Below are 27,613 nucleotides of genomic sequence, written 5' to 3'. Positions count from 1 at the left end.
CCAGGATCCTGGCGATGCAGCACAACAGGAAGCAAAGCACAGGTATGGGCTGGAATTCTGAACTTTTTGAAGGATGGTTCAAAATGGTAAAAAACCACCAAATGGTTTTTAAAATTTAGTTATTATATTACTATTATTATTTTTTAAGTAATCACTATACGCATGGCGGAGCTCACACTCAAAACCTGAGATCTAGAGTTGCATGCCCTGGGGCGCCTGGGTGGCTCAGTCTCTGAGCATCTGACTTGACTCCGGACCCCGGGGTTCTGTCAGCAGGAGCGCGCTTCAGATCTTCTGTTGCCCTCTCTCTCTGCCCCTTCCCCACTTGTGTTCCCGTTCTCTTTCTCAAAAATAAACGTTTAAAAGAAAAAAAGTCACATGCTCTTCCAGCTGAGCCAGCCCGGGCACCCCTAGTTTAGTTATTTAATAGATGTGTCCATCTTAAAGTTTTTCCTGGCATAGAGACTTTCCCATAAATAATCGGTATTTTCGTTATTGATTTGCTAATTAAAGAAAGGTGTATGGAACTCCGCATACTTCCCTTGTAATTGCTGGTTGATGTTGCTTCTCTGCTAAACTGTGATTACCTTAAAAATGAGCCTAATAGGGGCGCCTGGGTGGCGCAGTCGGTTGAGCGTCCGACTTCAGCCAGGTCACGATCTCGCCGTCCGTGAGTTGGAGCCCCGCGTCAGGCTCTGGGCTGATGGCTCGGAGCCTGGAGCCTGTTTCCGATTCTGTGTCTCCCTCTCTCTCTGCCCCTCCCCCGTTCATGCACTGTCTCTCTCTGTCCCAAAAATAAATAAACGTTGAAAAAAAAAATTAAAAAAAAAAAATGAGCCTAATAATAGGGCTACCTCATGGGGATGTTGTAAGGATTACGTAGGAACAGTGCTTCACGTTTAGTAAATTTCTCTGCACATTAACTGTTAAACTCCTCTTATTTTATCCCAGCACGTGGTTGGGCACCTCACACATAGCAGATTTAGTGAATGAACACCCAGTTACCTCACCACGCTACCTTTTTTTCCTAACGGTGATTTAAACACACACACACACACACACACACGTAAAATTTACCGTAATAAATATTTTTAAGTGTGCAGCTCATTCGTGTTTACTGTAGTGTTATTATTATGCAACAGATCTCTCGAAGCTTTTCATCTTGCAAGACGGAAACTCCGTACCTGTTGAACAGCATTTTCCCCTCTCCCCATCATGCTGCCATTTAACTCATTCATTCATTCAGCAAGTAGTTATTGAGCACCAGGTCCGAATCAGGCACTGTGCTGGGTCTAGAGAAATCGGCAAGGCAGAAAAGGTTCCGTCCCTCTGGGGCTTATTAGTGGGAGAAGAATGGTGCTGAGAAGAAAATAAAACTACGACGTGAATTTCATTGATTGTAAGACATGTATTTTTTCACATTTAACAGAGATTAGATCTGTCTCATGACGGATCACTCTTGTCCTGGATTCTTCCAGAGAGGATTTATTTTTGCTTCTGCCATAACTTGGGTACATTTCTAACCTGAGACCTTTTAAAATTAAATTCTGTGCTTGAGGGGCATCTGGGTGGCTCAGTCAGTTGACCGTCTGACTCTTGATTTTTCTCAGGTCATGATCTCGTGGTTTGAGGGTTCGAGCCCCTTGTCATGCTCCGCACTAGCAGTGTGGAGCCTGCTTGGGATTCTCTTTTTCTGCCCCTCCCCGCCCCTCCCCTACTCTCTTGCTCTCTCTCAAAATAAATAAATAAACTTAAAAAAAATTCTGTGCTTGAGATTTCACTCACCCCCAAGCAGTGTAAATTCAGACAGAAAACCTGTAAGACTAAAGCTTGAAGTTCAGACTCTGACAGGAACTTCTTTCTTCCTTCACTCGGGACCAAGGCTGATGGCATGCATCCTTTCTGTCCCTTTCTGCACGGCGGGTTTATTTTTTGTTTACCTTGTACTGTGGGTGTTACTCTTTGATACCCAGCTTTGAGTAGGGATCTCTTATTAGACTCGCCCATTTTGTTCTTCGAGGTACGTAAACTATGGCGCATCTTACAATTGATGGCATTCTTTGATTCAGTGAAATCTAGTCAGTAAATAACAGGGTTGAAGTACTCAGGGGCAATAAGGAAATGGCCTGTGGAGGTGGGCTGTGCACCACCGTGTGCTTAGCCACCTCAGCTGGGGGTGGCCCGTAGGCACAGCCAGCCCCAGCTCCCCTTCGGATTCAGCTGGAGGATCTGCTTTTGTCTGTGTTGTGTAGTAAGTTCGCTAAAGGATTTCATTTGGGAAAAACTTTTTTTTTTTTTTTGCTGCTTAAATAAAAGTTCGAAACCACTGTCCTGAGAACTAGTTCCCACTTGAATCGGTAGAAAGATGCAAGGATGGTTGCAAGGTTATAATTTCACTCCCCCTCCCCACTCAAAAAGTGGAACTGAGAGTCTTGAACCATGGGGTCTGGTTCCAGCTTGGCCAGGTTTACCTGTGTCCCCATAACATAGCCTTCCTAGGTCTCAGCTTCATCTCTAAGAAAAATCACAGATTAATCATTTGGTCCTTTAATTGCCTGGAATCTTAACTACCAATTTCTAGAACCTCTCACACACTGGGTACTTTATGTATGTTGGTAATAGTGGCGGAACTAAAACTCCACCCTGAATGATGAAAATCTAAAGTTTTACCTTTAAACCTGGTAGGTTAGTACCCACATAAAATAAAGCTAACTTTTGAGGGCGGGCCTGGACTCCTACTTGGGTATGGGAACTGCTGCCCCCAAGGCGCCTGCCATAGCGCAGTCTGTGTGCGCGGCAGGCTTCCATCTTGGGAAACACGGGAGTTGTGTGTTCAGTAGGAATGCTGACAGCATGGTTCTAATTGTGCTGATCTGTTTGTGTCGTAGGGAAGCAGAAATGAGAAACAGTATCTTAGCCCAAGTCCTGGATCAGTCAGCCCGGGCCCGCCGTAAGCATCTTTAGTTTCCTCTAACTTATTTCCATAAAATGGACCTGAGCTACTGGAATAGGGCAAGGGATCTAGGATATCGTTGCTGTCTCTGGATTAAATATTTGTTTAACGTAAAAACGTGATGCAGATAAAGTTGTAAGAAATGTGAAGTTAATAAACCTAAAGAAATGTAATTAAAACGTTGCTAAAAATACCAGCTCAGTTCTCGCTTATCAAAGAGATGATCTCCAAGTGCATTTTAGGTCAAATTTATAGGAAACCACTCTTTAATCGAGTCAATCACAAAATGTTGCTGGTAGTTTATGTGGGTGATGGGGATTTGGGAGGTTTATTGTCTCTGTTTTAGTGTATGTTCATAATTTTTCACAGTAAATTCCAAAACATATAGAAAAAACTAATAAGCCAATCCAAATGAGCTAGTATCTTTTGTATTGTAACTTGAAGCCCGGCTTAGAAGAGGCAGGTTTCTTAGATGGATCAACAATTATATATGTGTGGTCATACAGAAATTGCTTTCCTTTTAAGTGGAAATCATTAAAAAATAATAATAAAAACAAAAGACCTCAGGCTTAGAATCTGAGGACCCAAGTTGAACCTTGGCTCTCCCACTACCTCTGTGTGGTGTTGACTGAGATTGACATGGCTGCACTTGAGTTTCCTCATTTTTAAGACGGGCTGTTGTACAATCTGCCCTACCTGCCTACTTTGCTAGTCTCAAAACACAGGTCTGTGAAGTGCTTTGGAAATGTTGGTGAATAGTTTTAAGTTCTCTAAGTGTGCATTTAGTTTTGACTCCTTCTTTTTCTTTTTAGTAAGTAACTTAGCGCTTGTAAAGCCTGAAAAAACTAAAGCAGTAGAGAATTACCTCATACAGATGGCAAGATACGGGCAACTAAGTGGGAAGGTAAGCTTGGACTGTCTTGAGGCCATTTTACCTGTTGTTATTGACTTTATCAAAACATATCTTCAAAAGGCCAGTTTCATCTTCTGGTTCAGAAGTTCTTGTTGACTATTTCAGTGAAGCAATTTATAAAGGAGAGAATACTTGTGTCTACCATAAATCCTAAAAGATAACTAATTGCCTTTCCTAAAATCCTCTGCTGCTTTCCTTTATGACGCTGCTATGGAACCTTGATGTGTGTGTGTGACCCAGGGACTATTAGGGTCAGCATCTAATTGCTTCTACGCTGGCAACAGGTTTGGCAATGATACCAAATAAAATACTACCCATGTACGTAGAAGTTGAGCGTGTTTTGCACAGGAGGAGGTGCTGAAATTCCTGGTTATTATGTGCGTGGCTGTGATGCCCTGATGAGCTCTGGTGAGCCTGACCTTCCTTCAAGATCCTTCCTTCAAGATGAGCCCCACCTGCACTGGAAGCTGGCTGTTGCCTCCATAGCCTGCGGGGATCAGGCCTGCGCTTGAACCCCTTACACTAAGAGCGTGTGTGGAAGAGACAATGACTGTTCATCTATTTTGAGTGACTTCTCTCCTTCATTTAAGCTCTTCAAGAGCAGAAGCTGTGTGTCTCCAACACAGGTGTAGGTGGTTGTCATTGTCTGTTAGTGGTGCTAAAGGTGTTCTTAAGTACTCTTAATGTAGAATTTTCCTGAGAGAGCTAATCGATGGATACCTTCCCCTCTCCTCAAATGAGGCTAGCAGAGCAAAATTGATTTGGAACTTAAACCAGTAGTTAGAACCTCCTGTCTTGCCTCTCCTTCCTTGCCTCTTGACCTCTGCCCCCATGCCCCCAGAAAGATGAAAACCATTCAATCTGCTAGGTATAAACTCTTTGTTTAAAAAAAGTACTGTTTTTCTTTCTGGTTATCCTAGGTATCAGAACAAGGTTTAATAGAAATCCTTGAAAAAGTAAGCCAACAAACAGAAAAGAAAACCACAGTTAAAGTAAGTTTCCCCAAATGCGCATGGCAAAAGAAAAAGATTTTAATGATAAGTGTTAAATATCCTGTATTTATCTACTGTATCAAAACATGTTTCAGCCCATAAACATTTTCCATTTGTAACAGGTGAAAATTTGGGGAGAAAGGCTGCACTTGTTGAGGGGTCTAATTATTAAGGCTCTTCTGTCCCCCCCCCCCCAGTGGCTACAAACCCGGGAGTTGTTTCAAAGGTCTAATGTCTTGTAGTAGTAGACCTTGTTCTTGTCAGAAAGTCTGAGTTCTGCTTTATTAAACCTGTAGTGACACTCCTTTACTTTCCCTCCAGTTCAACAGAAGAAAAGTCATGGACTCTGATGAAGAGGATGATTATTGAGTTTAAGATGTTTAGAGACTGGAACTTAATGGAACAGTTCTACGACAGATAACACTTGGTGGAAGTAAAGATCTGATTGTTTACTTTGTTTATTGTCTATATGCCTTTTAAAAAAATAAACTTGTTATGCAAAATAAAACAATTTGGGCAAAGTTTTTTTTGTACCATAGCCGAATGAACAGATCTGCGTTTGGAATTTTTTCTTTCATACCAAAAGTTTATAAACGTGTAGCAGCATGAATATATTCTTTGTAACTGTGACATTAGTGTTAGGAAAGTGGCCTTTGCACAAACAGACGCTGGCTTACTCTTCAGTAAGAAGGAAACAGCATCCAGTAACATGGTAGTTAAAACCCATGGATTGAGAGGAATCAACTTTTAATGTTTAACATCTAATATTTCCAAAATCTAGGTTCTGAAACCAGGTACACTATTCTTCCTGAACATAATCTGTATGTTTAAGGTAAGGAAATTCCTTGCTTTGGTTTCATTTATAACCTACTTTTCAAAGGCACTGAGACTATATTATCTTAACAAATATTACCCCAATCCAAGACAGTGGTACTTGCATTGCAGAAAATTACCAAAATAACTAGGAGACACTGATAGTAATACTGGAACGATAACCAACATGTTGGAAACAAAGTAAGTGCCTTCTAACTTTAGCAGTTAAACATTTTGGTAGAATTGTTGGAGTTCTTCACCGATAAAACTGCAGGTAATTCAAAGCACATGTCATCTATTGTGCTTTCCTCCCACTAGATTTTGAAACCTTTACTCATGAATTTACTTCTCAAGTGAGCTCTTCGGTGTAACCTTTTAGAGGCCTCAGCCCAGGAGTAAGTTCATTACATTTAATATGAAGGGAATAGGATTGGTGACAGGAAAGTAACAGGAAAAATGGATTAGAATCCCAGTCTCTCTAATGAGCATACTGCTGATCTATATCTAAACTGTATATTTGAGATGTTACTCATGTGGGGACTTGAAATTTGGAACTGTGGCCAAGAAAGTCCGTGTTGGAGCATCTAGCATTCCTGAATAAACAAACTAATGAGTAGAACTTTTAACATCAAAAATTTTTAAAAGGAACAGAATTAGAGTCAAATACAAGTTTTGCTCAGGGATTTTGCGGGGGGGGGAAAAGCACATCCCAGTTATAGGTAAACTTTGCTTTAGGTCTTATTTACATAAAAATGCTGGAAGGAGACTAGATGATTCTCTGCAAGTTTTGTTACATGCTTCCTCCTACAGAATAACCACTGTCCTGACGGCATCTATCCTGTCCTCCAAGGACGCTTGAAGATGGAAAGTGGTTCTGTACACAAGGATAAAAGTTCTGCAAGGCAGCCTAGGAAATGGGGCATGGTTATTCTAAGCTTTCTAATTTAATTGACAATACTTTGAATTCAAAGCATTCTCACACAGTATAGAAATTTGGGCATTACCAATTTCTGAGTGGTCAAATGAAGTTTTAAGTGGGAAAGAATTGGAGAAAAACAAGTTTTAAAAAATAATTGAGGTAGTCACTTCAGACAGCTCACCCTGCTAATCGCAGAGTAGCTCAGGAAGAAGCTTCTCCCCTAAAATCGACCATCTCATTCAAGGTACTTACATCTCCAGAAGACACACCGCACTGGAAACTGCCAGTTCAGATGACAGCACCAAGCAGGCCGTGACCCCAGATCTGATAGTGCCAGCAAATCACCCTTCTTTCTCTGAACCTATTTCAACATTTGACAGTTCTACCAGTCGGGGCGACTGTTAGAATTAAATAGTTTTCAAAATTCTATCATACCACCCAAAAAATGAGGGGATATCAAATGCGTGTATTTGCAGCTTGGCTGACAAACTGCACAGGACACGATTTCTTAATTAGGAGGGCAGCACACCGCGACCTAGGTCAATGAGGTCGTGTTGTTTAATACTGTGGAAAAGGAGGAAAAATAAACCTGAATAAAGAAATTCGCAAAGCAACAGTGCTTATTTCCTGTTCGGGCTAAAAAGCTATATTGCATTCACTTCTGTTCTGGTTTTTTAAAAAATTAAAACCTTTTCCTGGGCATTGCACCTGCTAGCCTCAGTCAGTCCTAGGGAGGCGAATGGGTGAGGGTCTGCTCTGAATGATCCGGTTTACATATTTCAGTGAGAAATGGGGGAATCCATCCAATGGGGGAAGATCTTTCCATACACAAAGCACACGTTTATAGCGGAGAGGAAGAGAAACACACATCTCTCCAGAGCAAAATACCAACTAAAGAAGTATACCATGACACGCTCAAGAATCATAGAGTTTACTGTTTTCGTTCCCATCATTTGGCACAGATCCAAGGCACATTAGAAAATTAGAAATCATAAATTACTTTGTAGAAAAATAATCAGTCCCTCCCTTCTATACATACACAAGTATTTCCAAGAACATGCACAAAACCATGTCCCTATTACAAAGTTATTTGAAGATGTACTCAGGACAAACCCATGTTTGCAGCTGTAGGCCAATTAGTAACATAAAAAAATAAGTATAATCTATAGAAATTTGTAAAAAGGAATAAATGGCAATAAATTCTAACCGAAAGTAACTCTGACCTGGTTTGTGCTGTAAGTTTTGAATCTGAATCAAAAGACTAAGGAAAGATGTGCCAAATCTCTCTAGCTCAGGAACCATCCGGCAGGTGTGACATCCAAGGTAGGTTTTTAACGGGAGGGGAGGTTTCGAGAGACACTGATACGGGTGCGTATGTGCGGTGATCAAACACCTGTACTTACTTTGTTGGAAGAAAAATTACACCCAACCGTCCCCACATACATAGTGCAGAACAGGTCATAAATGTCCTTTTCACTAAACGCCACACTGGCACGGGGACATCTTTGGGCTCGAGTGCTGTTTTGCAAAGGAATATTTTCCAGGCCCTCTTTTCTCCAGGCCAGCGTGTCCCGTCCGCCCGGCCTCCACGGTGCCCTGGAGCCCACGCTGCTTCTCCGCAGCCTATCCCAGAGGGCGGGGTTCTTTAGCCGGTGGTTTGCTAATCTGTACACACGGCAGAGGTTAGCACCTTGCGGTGGGAGGACGGAACCCGGTGATGAAAGCCATCTCTGCAGCCAGGTGGCCTGCTGCTTCAGAAGAAGCCCACACCCGGTCTCGGGGATCGGGACACCACTGGAAACTGTGTGAATTCCCTTTCCAAAGTGCATTCATGAGCTCCGAAGAGGAGAGAGATGGTGGTGGTTTTCTTCGTCGCATTCTTTCCCTCCGCCACAGAAAAGCTTTCAGGAACTTTCTGCTTTACTCTCAAACCAAACGCAAAGTACAGGTCAGTTCTCAGCTGAGTTCCTGCTCGGCACCTTCTTGTTGAGGACTCACCTCCTGGCAGCCGACTTAACAACCGCTTACCGCTGTTAAGACTGGGAAGTAATAGTAGCCTCTCGGGGAGCAGCTGGGTCTCCGGCGGTCCCGGGGCTCTTGGCTGCGACCGTGTCCTCGACGGTGTGTCTGCGCAGCATCCGCCGGCTCGCAGGAACGCTTTGTTTCAGCCGGGGCCTCTCGGGCTGACTGCTGCTTCCTCTGCCCGCAGTCTCAGGTCCGCCCTGGTCTGGCGGGTTGTTCTGCTCCCGTGTAACCTTTTGCCTCCCTGGCTGAAGAAACGATACAATTCAAGCAGTTCGTTCACACTGCGTGTAAAACAAGAACCACACAAGAACGGCGTCCTTGGGTGCTTCTGTGTGTCACCCGACATGCTCGCTACTCTCTGGGCATATAACTTCAGCTCTGACATCCCTGTGGGACAGCACGGGTGCCACTGATACTCTCTGTGTGTCAGACGCAACGTCAGGGCTCTACCTGATCTCACAACTGATCTTTATAACAAGTACGCCCTGATGGCTACACCGTGCACGGCTGAGGCACAGGGTCAGCAAGTGGAAGCAACCTGCCTAAGTCCCCGTCGCTCACAGGGGAAGAGCTGGCACCCGACCGAACCCAAGCAGATTTCAGTTTGTGGGTTTCCCACGCAGCGGCGGGACGGTCCGGTCCGTCAGCAAGTCACGGAAGATTGCGTCGGAGGCCGAAATCAGCCAGGTTGACAAAAATCACTTCAGTTCTCTAAAGCAAAGACTTAGCGCCTGCGCAGACGTGCTTCGACAAGCCCGTGCCACCGCACGTGCTGGCAAGTGTACCCATCCGCAGTCATACTGCCAGGAGCAGGCAGGAAAGTCAGGTTTCTGGGAAGAGGCACCATTGCACCACCGCACCCAAAGCAGCCTCCCTTTTGTAACTGAGTGAGTGAACAGGCTGTCGGAAGGCGGCCACACGCGGATCTGTCCACGTGAGCAGCTTCCGACCGTATTCGGAGAAGGCTTTTGTTGAACCCATCCGGACACAAACTTGGTTTCTTCCTGACATCGGTGATTCACACGCTAGTGAATCCTAGATGGCGTAACCCGAGCTATCTCACTGAGCACACACGCCACAAGCTGCAGGGGCTCTCCGCGCCCACCCCTGTTCCCACTGTCCCCTCGCTCTCCTTTCTCAGTAAACGAAGTCTGTGCCCTTGGCTGTGCCGCTAACGAACTCATCTTAGTTGTTACTGACTCTTGAAAAGAAGGGGATCGTGACACGAGAAACGTGTTCACCACGGGTTCGTTTTGGAAAAGCCAGGCTTTAAGAATACGATGAGGGGCGCCTGGGTGGCTCAGTCGGTTAAGTGTCCGACTCTTGGTCTCGGCTCAGGTCATGATCTCACAGTTTGTGGGATCGAGCCCCCTGTCGGGCTCTGCACTGATGGTGTGGAGCCTGCTTTAGATTCTCCCTCTCCCCCTCTCTCTGCGCCTCCCCTGCTAGCTCTCTCTCAAAAATAATTAAAAACAAAAAAAGAAATATGATGATAAGCCAGCGTTTCATGACTCACCTCATGCAAACAGTCTTCAGTAAAATTAGGGACACTTCTCTCCCTCGCCATAATCTCCCTTGAAGTCCTTCCCCTGAAACCCAAACCAAAGTGACATCAGTGTTTGGGACAGTGGTGTCGAACACTCTGGTTGGCCACAAGGTGGCAGCATTTGACGAGCGCAGATTTTTCTGTAACCCATCAAAGGGGCACATACCTGGCTTTAGTTGTAAGTAAAAGTCGGGTCACAGCCCAGAAATCAACGCAAATTTTATACTCACTTAAACTGACCACCTGAGTGGACAAAGTAAAACTGTCTTGTAAAAGGTTCATCTGGTAGATCATACATTTTTGAGTTCCCTGTAGATAAAAAAGGATAAACATTTGAGAACTTCTGAAGTAGTTTTAAGGATTTTTAAAGTTGTAGCACAGATGCAACCTTTCAATTTTCTTAGTTTAACAAAATTGAGAAAATTACACACTGCATTTGCTTAAAGAGACATATTAGTAGCTATCTGTTTATTACCGGTAAGCCCCCACGGAAAAGAAGAAAGATTCATCCTTATTAACACACAGGACACTTTGTGAGACAGACTCAGGATTATCTAGACATGGAAATGGGTTTACTCACATTATTACACTACAAACTATATTGTAATTTTAAACAAGAATAGAGGGGCGCCTAGCTGGCTCAGTTAGTACAGCGAGTGATCTCAGGGCTGTGACTTTGAGCCCCATGTTGGGTACAGAAATTACTTTAAAAACAATAAAATCTGAGGCACGTGGGTGGCTCAGTCAGTTGAGCATCTGACTTCGTCTCAGGTCATGATTTCACAGTTTGTGGGTTTCAGTCCCACATCAGGCTCTGTGCTGACAGCTCAGAGCCTGGAGCCTGCTCTGGATTCTGTGTCTCCCTCTCTCCCTGCCCCTCCCCCACTCATGCTCTGTCTCTGTCTCTCTGTCTCTCTCAAAAACAAACATTAAAAAAAATAATAAAATAAAATCTTTAAAAAAATAAAAGTAAAGAGTAGAACATGGGACCTACCTAGACCAAAACAACTGTAAAAAAATTACTTCAGGCCCACCCATGATTGGCAACTATAGTTCTAATTACCAATAAATTCCGTATACGTGCAAATTAAAAACAAACAAACAAAAAACCTTTAAAGTTAGCAGGAAACACAGCTCCAGAGGTCCAGGAAACGCTTTTAAAAAGGCCTGGATTGGGGCGCCTGGGTGGCTCAGTCGGTTGAGCGTCCGACTTTAACTCAGGTCACGATCTCGCGGTCCGTGAGTTCGAGCCCCGCGTCGGGCTCTGGGCTGATGGCTCAGAGCCTGGAGCCTGCTTCCGATTCTGTGTCTCCCTCTCTCTCTGCCCCTCCCCCCTTCATGCTCTGTCTCTCTCTGTCTCAAAAATAAATAAACGTTAAAAAAAAAAAATTTAAAAAAAAAAAAAAAAGGCCTGGATTGGGGACAGGTGGCAGGAAAGAATCTCCCAGCGGCTGCTCCTCCTCTCCTCTCCAGCTGGCGGAGGGGAGGCCCGAGCCTTCAAGGTGAGGCTGAGAGAGGCCACCTCACTTCCGGAGGAAGCATCATCCCGATCAGCCAGAAAATCAGTAGCAAAACAAGCCAACGAGTTAGGCTGTATCGTCCATTTCTTTGGTGCCCATATCCCTGCCCCAGTCACCAGTATGATGACATTCTACATTTAAAATTAAACGAACACCAGCAACTACTCATGGATTCCCAAAGAGGCCCATGCTGAGAATTACAGAGAGAATGTTAAGTTCTCACATTTTTTCCGGATCTTAACAGTAACGTACTCCTTGTGGTCCGTCTCGCCAGCATCGCCTGACATGGCCACACAGCTCGGTACCACCTGAAGTAATTCCATTATTTTTGAATTCTACAATTTGAAAGGGAAAAGGTTACAGGAAGTTTTCATTCTTAGCAGGTTCTTGCTTGTTTTTGATGTAACTGTCCATATTGGTGCGCCTGGACAGAGAAGCAAGGAGCAGCCACAGACGGGACTGTGATGCCACGGAGCCTCGTGCTTCCGGGCAGCCCAGCGCTCGGAGCCCGGCTCCTCCTCTCCCAGGTACTGCTGCTCCGTGCGCTGGGTTGCCCGTCACGGGCTCTGTTATTGCACAGTTATCATGAGGTCACGGACGGCCCAGCACATAGTGACTACGAGATAAAAAACACTCATCCTTGTCATCATCGGAGAAAGTGCTAACTGAAGGTTTAAAATATTTCAATTCCAGGGGTGCCTGGGTGGCTCAGTTGGCTGAGTGGCCAAATTCTGATTTTGGCTCAGGTCATGATCCCAGGGTTCTAAACTGAACCCCACAGCAGACTCCGCACGGAGTGTGGAGCCTATTGGGGAGGCTCTCTCTCCCTCTGCCTCCCTCCCCTGCTTGCTCACTCTCGCTCTCTGTCTCTCTCTCTAAAATAAAAATAAATAATAAATAATAAATAAAATAAAATGTTTCAATTCTGTTAAGAAATGCCACTGAAAATTAATACGATAAGCCCATGAGTACGTTGGGTTTATAGTGACTTTTATGCGACACCAGATTCATTTAACAGCCTACTGGCTGTCTACCCAGAGTCAAAAATGAAAAGATTCAACAGGAAAACAGGAATAGACAGCTTGCTTCTCCTAGGAGAGGAGAAGAAGCCTTTTCCTCGCCACTGCCCCGTGCCAACACCCACGGCACTGGAAGGAGGGGTGAAGTGGTCCCCACAGTTCCCCTCGCACCACTCAAAGAGTCTTAGAACCGCCAATTGACCAAACTTTCTCCATGGTGCCGTGAAGACCACTGCAGGCAGGGTGAGCCCAAACTTCCCTGTGAGCATGTGATGGCTTGTCCCCGGGCCACCCCAGGGCACCGACACCCGCAGTTGCTGGGGGAAGCACCTCTACTCAGCCCATGGAAAGTGAGCCCTGAAGGACTGACTCCCAGCTCCCCAGGCAGAACCGGATGGACACCTGACCAGGGGACCAAGGACCGGACATCTGACCACACTGGCCATCTTCTGGCACAGCCACCCAGCCCAGCACGGCGATTCCAAGGTCAGCTATAGCTATTTCAGGTGCGGTGTAACCACAGGGGACCCAGAGGGAGCTGCGAGGGGGCCCCCCGCTCACCTGTTCAGCACAGTCTAGAGCTGTGCACTGCCTCTTGTTCAAGACCTGAACCGATGCCCCGTGAAGGAGAAGCAGCTCCACCACGAAGACGTGCTTTTCGATCACAGCTTCATGCAGCGCCGTGTTGCCCTTGTTGTTACAGACGTTAATGGAGGCCCCGTGCTGAAAGGAGAGACGATGCGGTCGAAAGGAAGGGCAGACCACAGTGACGCAGACTCCAGGCGACGCGAAGCCCGCCCCGGACCGGGATCGGCAGCTCACCTGTAACAGCAGCGCCGCGACTTCGTGGTGGCCGTTGGAACAGGCGTAAATGAGCGGTGTGTTTCCACTTACGTCCTTTTCATTGGGTTTTGCGTTAGAATCCAAGAGATACTTCACCACCTAGCCCAGAGAAGGCAAATTTTTCAACCGTAATTCAATTTGTGGAGAGAGATCCTGTAACTTGATATCCTTTGGACTTTAAGTGTATTTAGAAGGCTCTTCCCACACGTGTCTGACTCTTGGGAGGGGACAGACCAACGGAAGTGGGGTCTCCTCTGCCCGGCAATGTGCTAGGCGCGATTTTTCCCATTTCATGGTTAGACCCACCCTATGGAGGGCCGAATTATTACCCCAGTCTTAAGAGATTAGGAAACTGATGTTTGGAGTGCTATGCTAGGTGCTACGAGAGACATGGAAGGCCTGAGGTGGTTCCTGTCTTTTATTCTTTATTTTTACGCTTTTTTTTTTTTTTTAAGTAGGCTCCACGCCCAACATGGAGCTTGAACTCACAACTCCGGGATCAAGAGTCGGAAGTGCCACTGACTGAGCCAGGCGGGCACCCCTATTTATTTTTTGTTATCTTTTTAAGTAAGCTCTATACCCAATATGGGGCTTGAACTCACAGCCCTGAATGAGCCAGCCAGGCACCCCTGATTCCTGGCCTTTAAAAGCTTACAGGGGCGCCTGGGTGGCTCAGTCAGTTAAGCGCCTGACGCAGGATCAGGTCGTGATCTCACGGTTCATGGGTTCAAGCCCCGCGTCAGGCTCTGTGCTGACAGCGCAGAGCCTGGAGCCTGCTTTGGGTTCTGTGTGTCCCTCTCTCTCTGCCTTTCCCCTGCTCGTGCTCTGTCTCTGTCTCTCTCAAAAATAATGATTAAAAAAAGAATAATTAAAAAAATAAAAGCTGATTTTATTTAAGTGGAGCTAGGGTCCCGGGGTGACTCACTTGGGTGAGTGATCTCACAGTCCATGAGATTGAGCCCCACAACAGGCCCTGTGCTGACAGTGTGGAGCCTGCTTGGGATTCTCTCCCTCTCTCTGCCCCTTTCCCGCTTGCGTACTCTCTCTCTCTCTCAAAATAAATAAATGAACTTTTTTTAAAAAATTAAAAAATTAAAATCTTAGAGTAGAGCTCACAGGGAGACTTTTTTTTGGTTTTTAAATAGATAATTCTCAAAAAGAAATACAGGACTTTGAAAAAGTCAAGCATTTCACAATGGTCTCCTGCACCTCCTCCATAGGGCCACTCTCTGTAAAGTACTAAGCTGCCGACACAGACCACGGGCTGTGGGGGTGAAAAGTGCTAATCGCAGGCAGAGCCCTCGATGACCCACACCCACGCCCCAGGGCCAGCTCCTGGTGGGGTCGGAATCAGAGCGTGGGCCTCCGTGCCACTGGGATGTGAATGCCAGCGGTGTGGCGGGGAGAAGGGACGGGGGAAGGGAGAGGGTCCTCACCCAGAAGCACCAGAGCTCTGTGTTCTGTTGCTGAGCCATCCTGCCATGTGCCTCTCAGGATCCCAGAGCAGGGAGGAAGGAAACGTGTGTGTCCTCCGGGCCGGCCCCCAAAGCTGCCCCCTGCAGCACTGCCGCCAAGCAGCCTGTGCCCAGGAGCCAGAACCCGTACCTGAAAGTGGCCCTTCTGACAGGCCAGGTGGAGCGGGACGGCTCGGTTCACATTTCTGGCACCTGCGTTGGCACCATGCTTCCACAGGAGGGGGACGAGGTCCGCCCGACCGTGCAGGGCAGCCACGTGCAGTGGGGAGAAGCCGTCCTGGTTGGTCACATTCACACCGAGCCCACTGGCGGGGATCTTTGCCAGCTTCTAGTAAAAGCGGAGGATGGAGTCAGAGATGTCATCAGTATTTAAGAAACTGGGCTGAAGGAATTGAAGCCAGGCGCCGCCCCCCCCCCCACCGTCCCTGTGCAAAATTTGGGGTCACGGTGGGATCCAGAATCAGGTGGCCCACAGGTGAATTCCTACAACTGGAGAAAGGTAAGATATCCCAAAGGAGTAACTTCTATTTTCAAGAGACCAACCCCCCTGAAATGATACCTTATTTATGCCAAGGCAGTTCAACGGGAAACAGAAAGTCTGTTCAACAAACGGCGCCGAACTACTGGATCCCCACATACGGAGAAAGTGCACATCAGCCCTTACTCCACCACACAAGAACTATAAACGCCTCACGGACCTAGATGTGAGAGCCACGACTGTGTCGTACTTCACTTTCCTGGAGTGAATGCACGAGGAAATCCTTGCAACACTGGGATGAGCAAAGATCTCTTAGGGAAGACACCAAAAGCAAAAACCATAAAGGAAGAGTTTGACAAGCTGGTTTTCAATGGTTCTTCTTGGAAAGACACAATTAAGAAAATGAAGAGGCAAGTCACAGAGTGGGAGAAAATATCTGCGTTATGTAGGTCTGATGAAAGAGGTGCGCCCCACCAGAATTTTTTTTTTTCAACGTTTATTTATTTTTGGGACAGAGAGAGACAGAGCATGAACGGGGGAGGGGCAGAGAGAGAGGGAGACACAGAATCGGAAACAGGCTCCAGGCTCCGAGCCGTCAGCCCAGAGTCCGACACGGGGCTCGAACTCACGGACTGAGAGATCGTGACCTGGCTGAAGTCAGACGCTTAACCGACTGTGCCACCCAGGCGCCCCCCCACCAGAATTTTAAAACAGGTTCTTACAACGCAATTGGACAATCCGACGTTAAAAAAAAAAAATAGGCAAAAGATCTGGGGGGAGAAAATCTGTATTTGTATCATGGAGATACTGTGCACTGTGCCGGTGGTTACACGACCACGTGTTTGTCAAGCCTCATAGAGCTGTTTGCTGCTTAGCTCCATCGTTTGTCATTTTTATCACGAAACTACCTTACGAGTCGCAACGGTTTTAAAATCAATCATGCCAACGTAAGGACAATCAACTAGTAATTTCTTCTTGAGAGAGAGAGAGCGCGTGCATGCACACAAGCAGGGGAGGGACAGATAAGGAGGGAGAGAGAGGATCCCAAGCAGGCTCCATGTTGTCAGTGTAGAGACTGATGTAGGGCTCCGTCCCACGAACCGTGAGACCATGACCTGAGCCAAAATCAAGAGTTGGACACTTGACTGATTCAGCCACCCAGGAGCCCCTCAATCAATAATTAGAAGGACAAACAAGGGGCGCCTGAGTGGTTCAGTTGGTTGAGCGTCTAACTTCAGCTCAGGTCATGATCTCAGGGTTCGTGAGTTTGAGCCAGCCCCATGTTGGGCTCTGTGCTGACAGCTCAGAGCCTGGAGCCTGCTTCCCATTCTGTGTCTCCCTCTCTCTCTCGGCCCCTCCCCCTGCTCATGCTCCGTCTCGCTCTCTCTCTCAAAATAAATAAACATTTAAAAAAAGGGACATTTATAAACCATATAACCGAAAACATTAAATTAAGATATCAAATCATACATTTTGATAATAAAATCATTATGTCAGCATTTTACATGACTGGCCAAGAATTAAAACTGGTTATCTAGTTCACTTGTTGCTGATTAAGACGGTTCTCTCTCAGAAAAACTGCATGCCAAGTTAGAGGGGTGAATTTTGCTGCATGTAAATTGTACCTCAAAACTAAAAAACAAACAAATGAAGGAACAGGGAGAAAAAACGCAATGAAATACCACGGCACACCTACAGGAGCGACTACAGTTAAAAAGTCACAAGGACATGGAGCAACCAGAACTCTCACACACCGGTGGCAGGAGTGGAAAATGCCATAATCACTCTGGAAAAATGGCAGTTTCTTATGAAGTTACACATGCACTTACTACAAAAGCCAGCAATTATAACCTGAGGCATATACCCAAGTAAATGCATATTTATACAAAGACTTGCTCACAAATGTTTACACTAGCTTTCTTCACAAAGCCCAGAGCAGGGAACTACTCAAATGTTCATCAAGGGGTGATTAGGTAAATTGTCGTCTAGTCAACAAAACACTACCCAGCAATAAAATGAAATGAACCGCTGATCCAACATGGATCTCAAAACATTCTGCTGAGTGAAGGAAGCCAGGCTCAAAAGAGTGTGTACTGTCTGGTTCCATTCACACTAAATTCTAGAAAAGGCCAATGAGCCTGTCATGATGGACAGCAGACCGGTGGTGCCTGGGCCAGGGGAGGAAGGGGGACAGCAAGAGTTTCAAAGCAGCCCAAGAAAACCCTCAGAAGTGATGGTCATGTTCTGTATCTTGCTGTAGTAAAGGTTTTTAGGGTTTTTTTACTGTTTATTTATTTTTGAGAGAGAGAGAGAGAGAGAGAGAGAGAGAGAGATGGGTTCAGAGGATCTGAAGCGGGCTGTGAGCTGACAGCAGAGAGGCTGATGTGGGGCTCAAACTCATGACCCACGAGATCATGACCTGCGCCAAAGTCAGATGCTTAACCGACTAAGCCACCCAGGTGCCCCTCAATAAAGGTTTTTTAAACAAACTCCCTAAACACACCAGTGGGCTAGAAGATGGTGGGGTCCAGGGGTGGTTAACTAAATCACAGACGGGGAGCAACTCCCATATAAATGTATTTCTTATGTCTTCTGCGTCTTTTTGAGACATTTCAAAATGAGAAAAAGGTAAGAGGCTTTCAAAAAGCAGAGAACGTAAGATTTTATTCGATAAATCCAGCAGTTATTTTAATGTGTCATTCAGTTTCTTGTTACAACCAGCGAACCATGAGGCGGGGAAGAAGAGAGCGTAGGAAAATGGCAAGAACAGGGACGGATGCAGTGACTGCCTCTAGCCACACACAGTCACTGACCGGGCCTGAAGTATTGTCACCTCACATCGTATTCTCTGAAACACCGTCCGCCTTTTTTATTTTCATAGCAGTCTGTAGAGGGGGAATCATTCTCTGGGCTGTATATATCCAGCAGCATGGGGACAGGACAGAAGCTGCACATTCCCAATGTGCACATGACCCTGCAGCTAGATGAAAAGCTACATGTGAATGAAAGTTTAATCTTTTCAATATCATTGGGTTAAAATAACCCACACTGAAGGGGCACCTGGGGGGCTCAGTGCTTAGGTATCTGACTGTGGCTCAGGTCACGATCTCACGGTTCGTCAGTTCAAGCCCCGCATCAGGCTCTGTGCTGACAGCTCAGAGCCTGGAGCCTGCTTCAGATTCTGTGTCTCCTTCTCTCTCTGCCCCTCCCCCACTCGCACTCTGTCTCTCTCTCTCTCTCTCGAAAATAAACATTAAAAAAGAAAAATTTAAAAAAAAATAACCCACAGTGAAGCTTTTTTAAATAAGGCAACATTATCTTATAATACAAAGGACAACACCACTATACATGTTTTGTAGAGTCAAATTAATTTTCTCAGTATGGGACATACACAATCAAGTTAAATAACTAGCACACAAGTGCACACTAGATGCACAATACCATCTACAATTGCTCAAAAGAAGATGAAATATTTAAGTGTACACTTAAGAAACTATGGACAGGATCTCTATGCTAAAAATCACAAAATGATGAAGAAATCGAAGAAGGACTAAGTATTTGGAGAGATATACCATGTTCATGAAAACACAACACAGTAAAGATGTCGTTTCTTCCCAACTTGATCTACAGTTTTAATGCATTTCCTACCAAAATCCTAATAAGATTTTTGGTAGTCATAAACAAACTTATTCTAAAATATATACAGAAAGGCATAGGCCATAGAATAGCTAAAATGATCCTGGCAAAGAAGAGTAAGTTAGGGAGAATCACTCTACCCAATACTGAGGCTTCCTATAGCTACAGTAATCAAGACAGTGTGGAACTGATGAAGGGACAGACACACAGATCCACGGAACAGAACACAGAGTCCAGAGATAGACCCACAGCACATATTATCTGAGGTAGAACAGCAAGTCTTTGGAGAAGGGATGGTCTTTTCAACAAGGGGTGTGGAACGGGTGGACATCCATAGACAAAAAAGGGAACCTCAACCTAAATCTCACACCTTGTAAAAAATTAGCTCAGGGGTTATGGGATGGCAGGGAAACAGGAGGGTGTGGGAAAGGGCAGCACGGGTGGCTCTTCCTGTGGCAAGGGAGCTGGTTAGTACCTTCACTGTGGATGCACAAAGCTATGCATGTGATCAAAGTGAACACGTGTGCACACGTGGGTACAAGCAAAATCGGAGAAATGTGGATAAGATGTGGGGATGGTTTCTACGTCTAAATCCTGGTTGGGATACTGTTCTATGGCTCTGCAAGCTGTTAGCACTGGGGGAGACTTGGGTAAAGGGCACAGGGAATCCTCTGTACTTGGAGGGAGGATCCTCCCACAGGGGGTACCAACTTGAGCAAAGACAGCGGGCCATGGATCTCGAATGCAGCTTCCTCGGGGGACTGGCAGCCAGGTGGACAGACACCCTCGGGCGCTTCTGTTCATGAACTCTTGCCTTGTGACTCGGGGGCCCAGAGAGCAGTTGAAACATTTGAGCACGTGTGCATGTCCCTGCTCACTGCCCTGCTCATTCAGAAGGCAGGCCGCCCAAGCCAGATCCACCCTGGTGTTGGCTTTTCTCCTCCCAGAACTAAACAACGAATCCCCACCACATCTCAGGGATACCAACTTCCAGCCACTCAGTAACTAGCTGGCTGAGAAGCGTACAACTTTCCTAAGGGGAAAGAGAAGAATCTGCCTCCCCACCCTCACCGCCACCAAGAGAAGCAAGGCCAAACCTTTTGAGCCGGAGCACACTTCGGGCACTGGCACAAGGGGTGACAAAAGTCAACATCTTCTGCACTGACGGTGTCCTCCACCTCGTCCAGGTCCTCCTCTGTCCACTCCAAAAGGTAACGCACCTGGTGTTGGGCAGGAAGGAGAACAGGACTTAAGACTCATCCTTGGTTCCTTTACAAGCTACGGTATCTCCCCCTCCCTCCTTCTGTCCCACGTACACACACACACACACACACACACACACACACACACACACAGCTGCTCCCAAATCAGGGCCAACACGTCCTCAACCACCACCGTGACCGACACACGACTGGGTTCACAGCACGCAAACCTTTCTCAGTCCTTTTTCCAGCGAACCAGAGAACTTACGCTACCATTTCTCCAGCTTGTGTCAGGCATTCGTTCATCTTAGAAAGGGAAGAATGGTGCCGCTGTCACACCCTGGTCCCGGAGCACTTACTGAGCACCTTGCCTGGTGTCACCTAATTGCACACTCTCAACACCCAGCCGTCCCTTCTAAGCTGGGAGAAAACTCAGAGAGGGAACAACCTGTCCAAGGCCACCCAACTAGGAAGTGGTGGTCGGAACCTACACACAGGCTCCCTGACTCCACGCCGGCGTCCCTTCCACAACCACGCGCTAGCCCGTAGGTGAAAGTACTGCAGACCACCAAGAGGTCAAATTTATGCTCCAGTAAAAACTGGTGTCTAGGATATTAAATCTGAAAAACGGAAACAACGGAAGTACATTTCTAGGCCTAGTTCTGAGCACTCTAAGCTCGTGCATGCAGGGAGTGACAAGGGTTCCAAGAAGACCCCTTTCCAGCCCAAACGTCTTTCCTTCAGGTCCCTTCCACATCCTGACAGCAGATACTCCACAGGGCGGAAACACCAAAGGTGTCGACTCAGGGGCCACACCTAACAGGCCCCTTAACAGAGACAGATGAGGGCCGGTGACAAGAACGGGGGGGGGGAGTGGAAGGGCAGGTGCCTTGGGCAGGGGGTCAGAGGCTGTCACGCATGTAGATTAAAGTTTGGGTGCTGTCCCAAGACACTGGCCAGTCTGCCTCTGCTCACCTCCTTCACGAACGGCCTCAGCCCCATCACCTACCCACAGGAGGAAGAGGAGTGGGTGTATCATGATGCAGGGACGGCCATCCTCTCTTCTCCACAAAGACTATGTCACCGGCTCACACCATGGCTCCCAGGGTGCCCGAAGAAGTCCTACTTTGCTTCCTCCAAAGAATGCTGGGTTCTCCCGGGGCCAGTCTCACAAGAGGACAGACAGAGATACAGACACCATGTCCTGCCCCCCAGAGGAACCGTGTGCCAGTCTGATGGATTAGCAGTGGTCTCAGACCACTCAAGCCTCAGACCTCAGCCTCCTGCCCAGGCGCCAGAGCCACCCACAACTTCCACAGGGCCACACCGGCACCTCTGGGCTCCGGCCCTCCATCCTCCGCCCCTCCATCCTCTACCTCTCCATCCTCCACCCTCCTCTCTGCCAGCCCTGCCCACACATCCTGTTCCCCGATAGCGGGCCAGGCTCTGAGTCCACACTCTGAGCTCCTGCACACGGGAGGGCTGGCCAACACATCAGCCTCCGGGAACGTGAATATCTAAAAGGCTCGCTATGCGACTTTACATCCACCTGCTTGTCACGTGAAGGGAAACTGCTAACATCTCCATTACCACATAGTCATTGAACGCAGCCCTTCCGAGTGAAAGTGAACAGAACTCGGCTCCTGGAGGAACCACAGACAAGAAACACCCATACAGCTCTTTTCAACCGAGAGCAAGCTTTTTCAGATGCGCTTCTCAAAACTCACCATTTCTAGATCTCCATCAGCAACCGCTCTTAAGAGTTTGTCTACCTTAATTAAAGGAAAAAGAGTGTTAGAAAATGATTTCAATAATAAAGCAATAAAAGAAATAACGCCTGGGTGGGCGCCTGGGTGGCTCAGTCGGTTAAACGTCTGACTTCGGCTCAGGTCGTGGTCTCGTGGTTTGAGTCTGAGCCCTGCATCGGGCTCTGTGGCTGACGGCTCAGAGCCTGGAGCCTGCTTCTGATTCTGTGTCTGCGTCTTTCTCTGCTCCTTCCCTGCTCATGCTCTGTCTGTCTCTGTCTCTCAACAATAAATAAGTGTTAAAAAAAAAATTAAAAAAAAAAAAAAGAAATAGTAACCAAGTCTGAAAACCTAGTAGTTCTGGTTGGTCTGTTGGTCTATTGGAGTTTTAACATCTCATTCAGTTTCTTTCAAACGTCCCTGAGACTGCCCCAGTAGGATGTCCGGGAGGGCGCCAGCATGCACCAGAGCCACTACCACTCAAGCTCTCTGAAAGGTCTCTGCTAGTGACATAGCCAAGTGACATGATGGTGCTTCCTAGGAGCCCAGCCACCTTCTAGAACCACACGTATTCAGCCCTCAGCATCTGACAGCTGAGGGGACACCAGGGGGCACACCCCTCCCAGGAACAACTTCAGGTCTCCGTTAGACTTTGGAATGTGTCTCTTGGCTTGTGCTGCTGTGCTATCGACTCGAGCTAAGCTTATCAGGCCTTCCAAGAGCAGATCACAGCATGGGGGCGGCAGGGGACAGATGCCCTGGGTGGACACAGTGAGGTTCCCATCCACAGGGGAAGAGGGAAAGGAGTCGTGGCACATGCATGGGATGGTCTGCTCTGGTGGCTGACGCTGGACAAGCTCTCGGGTAGATTAAGTGGAGAAAAAAAAAAAAACAGGCTATAAACCACCTTTTACAGAACACAATGTGTTCGCAAGAAGTCAGAAATGACGCACCAGGTTGAGGAGGATGCTTATGGAGTGGGTCGTAAGGGGAGAGAATATAGTTTGTAAAATGGTCTTAAATCTGTGGACCGACAGGGGACTTGACTTGGGACTTTTCCTAGAAGGCTCCTTCTTCTCTCCCTTTGCCGCGCGCGCGCGCACACACACACACACACACACAATCCCTAAGGCGAAGAGCTGTTTCAGGAGCTGACCATGCAAGAAGCAAGGCAAGAATTGGCTGGGCTCCCTCCAGGCCACGGCAGACAAGTTGGCCCAGTAGTGCCGGTGGTGGCCCGCTAGGCAGCTCTCATCACGCCGTGGCTCTTTAAGTAACAGCCGTGACACAGGGCCACCATCCCGTCCGCCCTCCCGTCTGGGAGCCTCACCTCTCTGTAGTCCTTCTTGGGCTCCTGTACGGAGCGTGCCAACACAGAGGAGAAGCTGGAGGTAGAGGAGGCCTGGCTGATGGAATCCACAGGGCGCTGAGTGGGCTGCACTGGGACCTGCAGCCAGGGGGACCGACAGGAGAAGGGCCTCGTGAGGGCCAGAGCAGGCCCTGGGCTCAGAGAGGGCCACCAAGCCCAGCCCTGTCCACTCACCTCGGAAGACTTCCTCCTCTTCTCGAAGGACAAATGACGGGCTTCCATTATTGACAGAATCTAGGAGGAGAAGGGGATATGGAAGATACTGAACGAGGAAGGCTGCCAGAGCATCATCACCCATATGCCCTGCTGCCTGCCCATCCTCTCGGAAGGTCATGCGGCCCAACCACACCCTTGGAGGGACAGAGAAACCACAGCTTGAACGGGCAGGAGCTCACTCAAGATCACACCGACTAAGCATGGGCTTCCTGCTGCCACCCCTCTGTTCCTGCTGTCTACCAGCTGGGGCTTTCCATGAATGGGCTAAGAGGACAAGAGAAGCCCAGGAACAGAAGGGGCCCCTGGGCTGTTTGTCCACAGACACAAAGTGTGACCCTCCCACTGGCACCCCCGGGTCTCGGGCAGGAACCGATCACAGCTGAGCCAAGAAGGCGGTCTGCCCTTCTCTCTACACATATCCTTCTAGAAGGGAGTACAGCGGCGGGAGAGCTCTCTGCTGCTCACGGACACCTCAGGCCAAGGGTGGCATCGCCCATCCCATCAGCTCTGGCCGCCACAGAGCCCGAGACCCCGCGAGTGCACGGGAAGCACGGCTGAGGCCCCCTGGGGTGAGAAGTGGGGATTTAAACCCTCAAAAACTGCTCCTGATCTTACGTTGTGTTTTTATGACACACACAAAATAATGACAATAGTAACGACAAATAAAGAGGGCGGGAGGAAAGATCTGGAGGTGATGAGTACGTCCATGGCATGGGTTACAGAGCCGGTCTCCACACAGGTGTGTACCCCACTGAATTGTATATATTAAAGAAGTTCAGCTTTTTGTATGTCAATTGTACCTCAATAAAGTGGCTGAAAAACAAAAACCGCTCCCCTAGAAAAAGACTGGAACACTGAGAGAATGCCCTGGAAGACAGATGGCAATTGTGTAACAAGCCAGGGAAACGTTAAGGGGCAGAGAGCAGAGCCTGGGCAAAGGGAAGCGGCTGGAGACCCGTATTAACACAGAATCGCTGACGTGACTGCAAATCCGTGATGTTCTGGGTGCAGTGTGACGGCCTCGGCCTTCCGCTGCCCTGGCCAGCGGGCCAACCGTGTTTCTCTGAAGGTGTCTCTTCAGCCAGAGCAGCTGCGAGAGGAGAGGCACAGAGAGCCGGCCTCTGTACATCCCTCGTTCCCCACCTGCCCACGAGCTGAGCACTCTGACGACACTCCGTGTCCCCAGAAATTACTAACAGGAAAGGATTCGCTCATTCGTGAGCCATTGAGGAAAGAAACCATACCCAACGATGTTCAAAATTGGCCAAAAGAGAATAAAGCTGTTAGGATGAAGTAACAGGAAGACAGAGCTCCGACGCTCACTGCCTCCATGCCCCGGGCCCCCCATCCCTGCTTCTCACGGCCAGAGCCGTTGTCCTATTCCCCCCGCTCTGTCTGCTCATAAACCCACAGCACTCGGGGTCGGAGCAGACTCTGCAGCGAGCAGCTCTTGGAACAACATGGACAAAATATGCGAATGACGCTCAAAACAATATAAATAAGTAAGACCCATTAGCCACCAGGCCCCAAATGCAGCAGAGAGGGTGCAGGCCAAGCTCTGTTCTCAGGCACTAGCGTGCAGTTTGTCCAGCGCGGCCAAGAGCTAATCTCTGGACATTGATTTTTTTTTTTTGTTTTAAAGTCATATTGATGCTCGGAGATGAAAAAAAGCTACCTTTGAGTTTAGGGCACACTTGAGGGGTGTTTCTTTCAGTCTGTTCTGGATCTCTGTGGATGCTCCATTTTGTAGCAATGTCTCTATGATGCCTTGGTAGCCCCAACGTGCAGCTATGTGGAGTGGGGTGTCTCCTTTCTCGTTACCAATATCCAGTCTGCATGACTGCACGTCATAGTAGACCAGAGCCTTCACACACTGCAAAGAAAGCGGGAAATGCCACCATTAAGTCACACGCTGAGACTCGGGCGACGTCTGTGGATTCCACAGCCTCAGTCCACATCCCAGGGGAATCTGGGCTCCGCTCACCAAGCAAGTGTGCGGGAACAGACAGACCTCAAAGGTTCCTTCCAGGTTACCTCATCAGGACACATCATTTTTTCTAAAGAACCCAACTGCCAATCAGTACGAAAAGGCTGAATAAATTGTGATGTGTCCATGTGCAGAGAGGAGTGACCATAGCAGGCATGAGACCGCTATCCCTTGAATGCTTGCAACGTTGGCCCTTGACTTGCAACGTTCCTGGAGGGCTTGGATTTGGGGAGTGTTCCCAGTCCCCTAATGCGTTAAGAGTGGCTCACTGCGTCTAAATCATGCAACAATGTGGTTTATGCTGAACACCTGCTTTCCTTCCAGGAGTCTGGAATTCAGGTATGTGCCAGGCAGAGGGTATTCACTTGACTGGCTTCCAATAAAACCTTGGGCCTAGAGTCCCTAATGAGCTTTCCTGGTAGATAGCACTTCATATTTGCTGTTGTAACTCACGGCTGGATGAACCAAGTATGTCCTGCGTGTCTCCCAGGAGACAGGACGCTTTGAAGCTTGCACCTGGGGTCCTCCAGACTTCACCCACTCACATTTCCCTGTGGTGACTGTGCTTTGTGTCCTTTTGCTATAATCAATCATAGCAATATGTCCATATGCTGAGTCCTCTCAGTCATCCTAGCAAAGTACTGAACCAAGGGGTGGTCTTGGGGACACAGACACCACACATGTAACAGATCACTGGGTAGTGATTAAAGAACGGGCTGGATCTACATTTACTGACCTACAGGATTTCCATGATGCACTGGTAATGAAGTAAGTTGCATAGGGGCACCTGGGTGGCTCAGTTGGTTAAGCATCTGACTCGATTTCGGCTCAGGTCGCGATCTCATGGTTCGTGAGTTCGAGTCCCGCGTCGGGCTCCGCACCGTCAGTGCAGAGCCCGCTTGGATTCTCTCTCTCCCTCTCTTTTTTTCCCCCCTCCCCCTGCCCTCTCTCAAAATGAACAAACTTAAAAAAGAAAAAGTTGCATAAAGACGTGTAGGGTATGATCTTGTTTTTGCACATCAACCACCTAATCCGGCCTCAACCTGTATAAACCCACCCCTGTGTTACCACACAGAGAAGACGGAGACAGAGTGGCTGTGGCAAAATAACACACACACAGTTAAATGTTAAGTGGAGACAGAAATGATAGAATTTTTGCTATTGTTCCAAACCCCAAAACATAAAAACTGAATACGAACAAAGGTAAGAACCAGATGGCCATGGGGATGAGTGACAATGATTTAATTTCAGGATAAGCTAACGGGCAATTAAAGTTTAGATTTCTGTTATCTCAGTAGAACATCTGCAATAAATTTAAGATGTTTTTAATTAAAAAGAAATTGCACGCCAAATGTTCCAATAACGATCGACATAAACTAACGATGTTAAACCAATCAGAAGTGCACCTCTCTCCAGGAGCAAGAAAGGGAAAGAACAGCTACTCGGGGAGCGGGAAGCGCCACTTACGTCTTCGTGGCCGTAGGTGCAGGCCAGGTGGAGAGGCGTGTTGCCGTTGTTGTCTTGCACCTCGGGGCTGGCTTTGTAGTGCAACAGCAGCAGCTTCCAAAGGAGAGGAGAGATCGGGTGAGCCCCGGCGCCCGCCCCCCCCCCCCCCAGCCGCTGCAGGTGCACGCTTCCCGCAGGAGGCGTAGCCTGGAGCCCCACGGGGAAGTGGCCCGTTTCCGACTGCAACCACATCTCCCTACACTACAGTTAAAACGATCCATCACTCCCAGCCTTCCCTGCGAAGCGCTGAGCCATTCAAGGAAAAGGCCTAGAGCCCCACCCGCCTTCCCCGAAGCCATCCTGTTGTGTCAGGTCTACACCGAAGGGTCCTGTCCCACGGACCCACAGGGAGACCCCTGAGGCTCGGACGCGCAGCCTTTCCCTGAGGCTGCAGCAGACCCAGGATGCGACACAGGCGCATGACCACGAGGTCAGCACGCTGAGCCGGGCGTGGCT

The 27,613-nt window shown here is 47.8% G+C and overlaps 2 protein-coding genes across 6 annotated transcripts in view; one reads left to right on the top strand and one right to left on the bottom strand.

Annotated features, from left to right (window-relative positions):
- PDCD5 (programmed cell death 5) overlaps positions 1–5,363 on the top strand; it is a 6,482-nt gene extending 1,119 nt beyond the window's left edge. The window contains exons 2-6 of the mRNA XM_040446259.1: positions 5–42; positions 2,889–2,950; positions 3,766–3,857; positions 4,787–4,858; positions 5,180–5,363. Coding sequence (XP_040302193.1) covers positions 5–42; positions 2,889–2,950; positions 3,766–3,857; positions 4,787–4,858; positions 5,180–5,227 — 312 coding nt within the window. The 3' untranslated portion in view covers positions 5,228–5,363. The remainder of the gene's footprint in view (positions 1–4; positions 43–2,888; positions 2,951–3,765; positions 3,858–4,786; positions 4,859–5,179) is intronic.
- A 2,137-nt stretch (positions 5,364–7,500) lies between these two features.
- ANKRD27 (ankyrin repeat domain 27) overlaps positions 7,501–27,613 on the bottom strand; it is a 51,521-nt gene continuing 31,408 nt past the window's right edge. The window contains exons 17-29 of one of the 5 annotated variants that reach the window (XM_040446254.1): positions 27,119–27,211; positions 25,340–25,537; positions 23,623–23,682; positions 23,410–23,526; positions 22,062–22,106; positions 20,230–20,352; positions 15,149–15,346; positions 13,523–13,642; positions 13,262–13,423; positions 11,905–12,016; positions 10,392–10,470; positions 10,132–10,204; positions 7,501–8,860 (exon numbers count right to left, since the gene is read on the bottom strand). In XM_040446254.1, coding sequence (XP_040302188.1) covers positions 8,624–8,860; positions 10,132–10,204; positions 10,392–10,470; positions 11,905–12,016; positions 13,262–13,423; positions 13,523–13,642; positions 15,149–15,346; positions 20,230–20,352; positions 22,062–22,106; positions 23,410–23,526; positions 23,623–23,682; positions 25,340–25,537; positions 27,119–27,211 — 1,617 coding nt within the window. In that variant the 3' untranslated portion in view covers positions 7,501–8,623. Of the gene's footprint in view, positions 9,499–10,131; positions 10,205–10,391; positions 10,471–11,904; positions 12,017–13,261; positions 13,424–13,522; positions 13,643–15,148; positions 15,347–20,229; positions 20,353–22,061; positions 22,107–23,409; positions 23,527–23,622; positions 23,683–25,339; positions 25,538–27,118; positions 27,212–27,613 lie in introns of all 5 variants that reach the window. The other 4 variants (XM_040446252.1, XM_040446255.1, XM_040446256.1 and 1 more) reach the window with 4 other exon arrangements.

This window comes from Herpailurus yagouaroundi, unplaced genomic scaffold (genome assembly GCF_014898765.1).
Source record: "Herpailurus yagouaroundi ecotype Mexico unplaced genomic scaffold, PumYag 194, whole genome shotgun sequence".
Lineage (NCBI taxonomy): Eukaryota > Metazoa > Chordata > Mammalia > Carnivora > Felidae > Herpailurus > Herpailurus yagouaroundi.
This window is presented reverse-complemented; position numbering and strand designations above follow the sequence as displayed.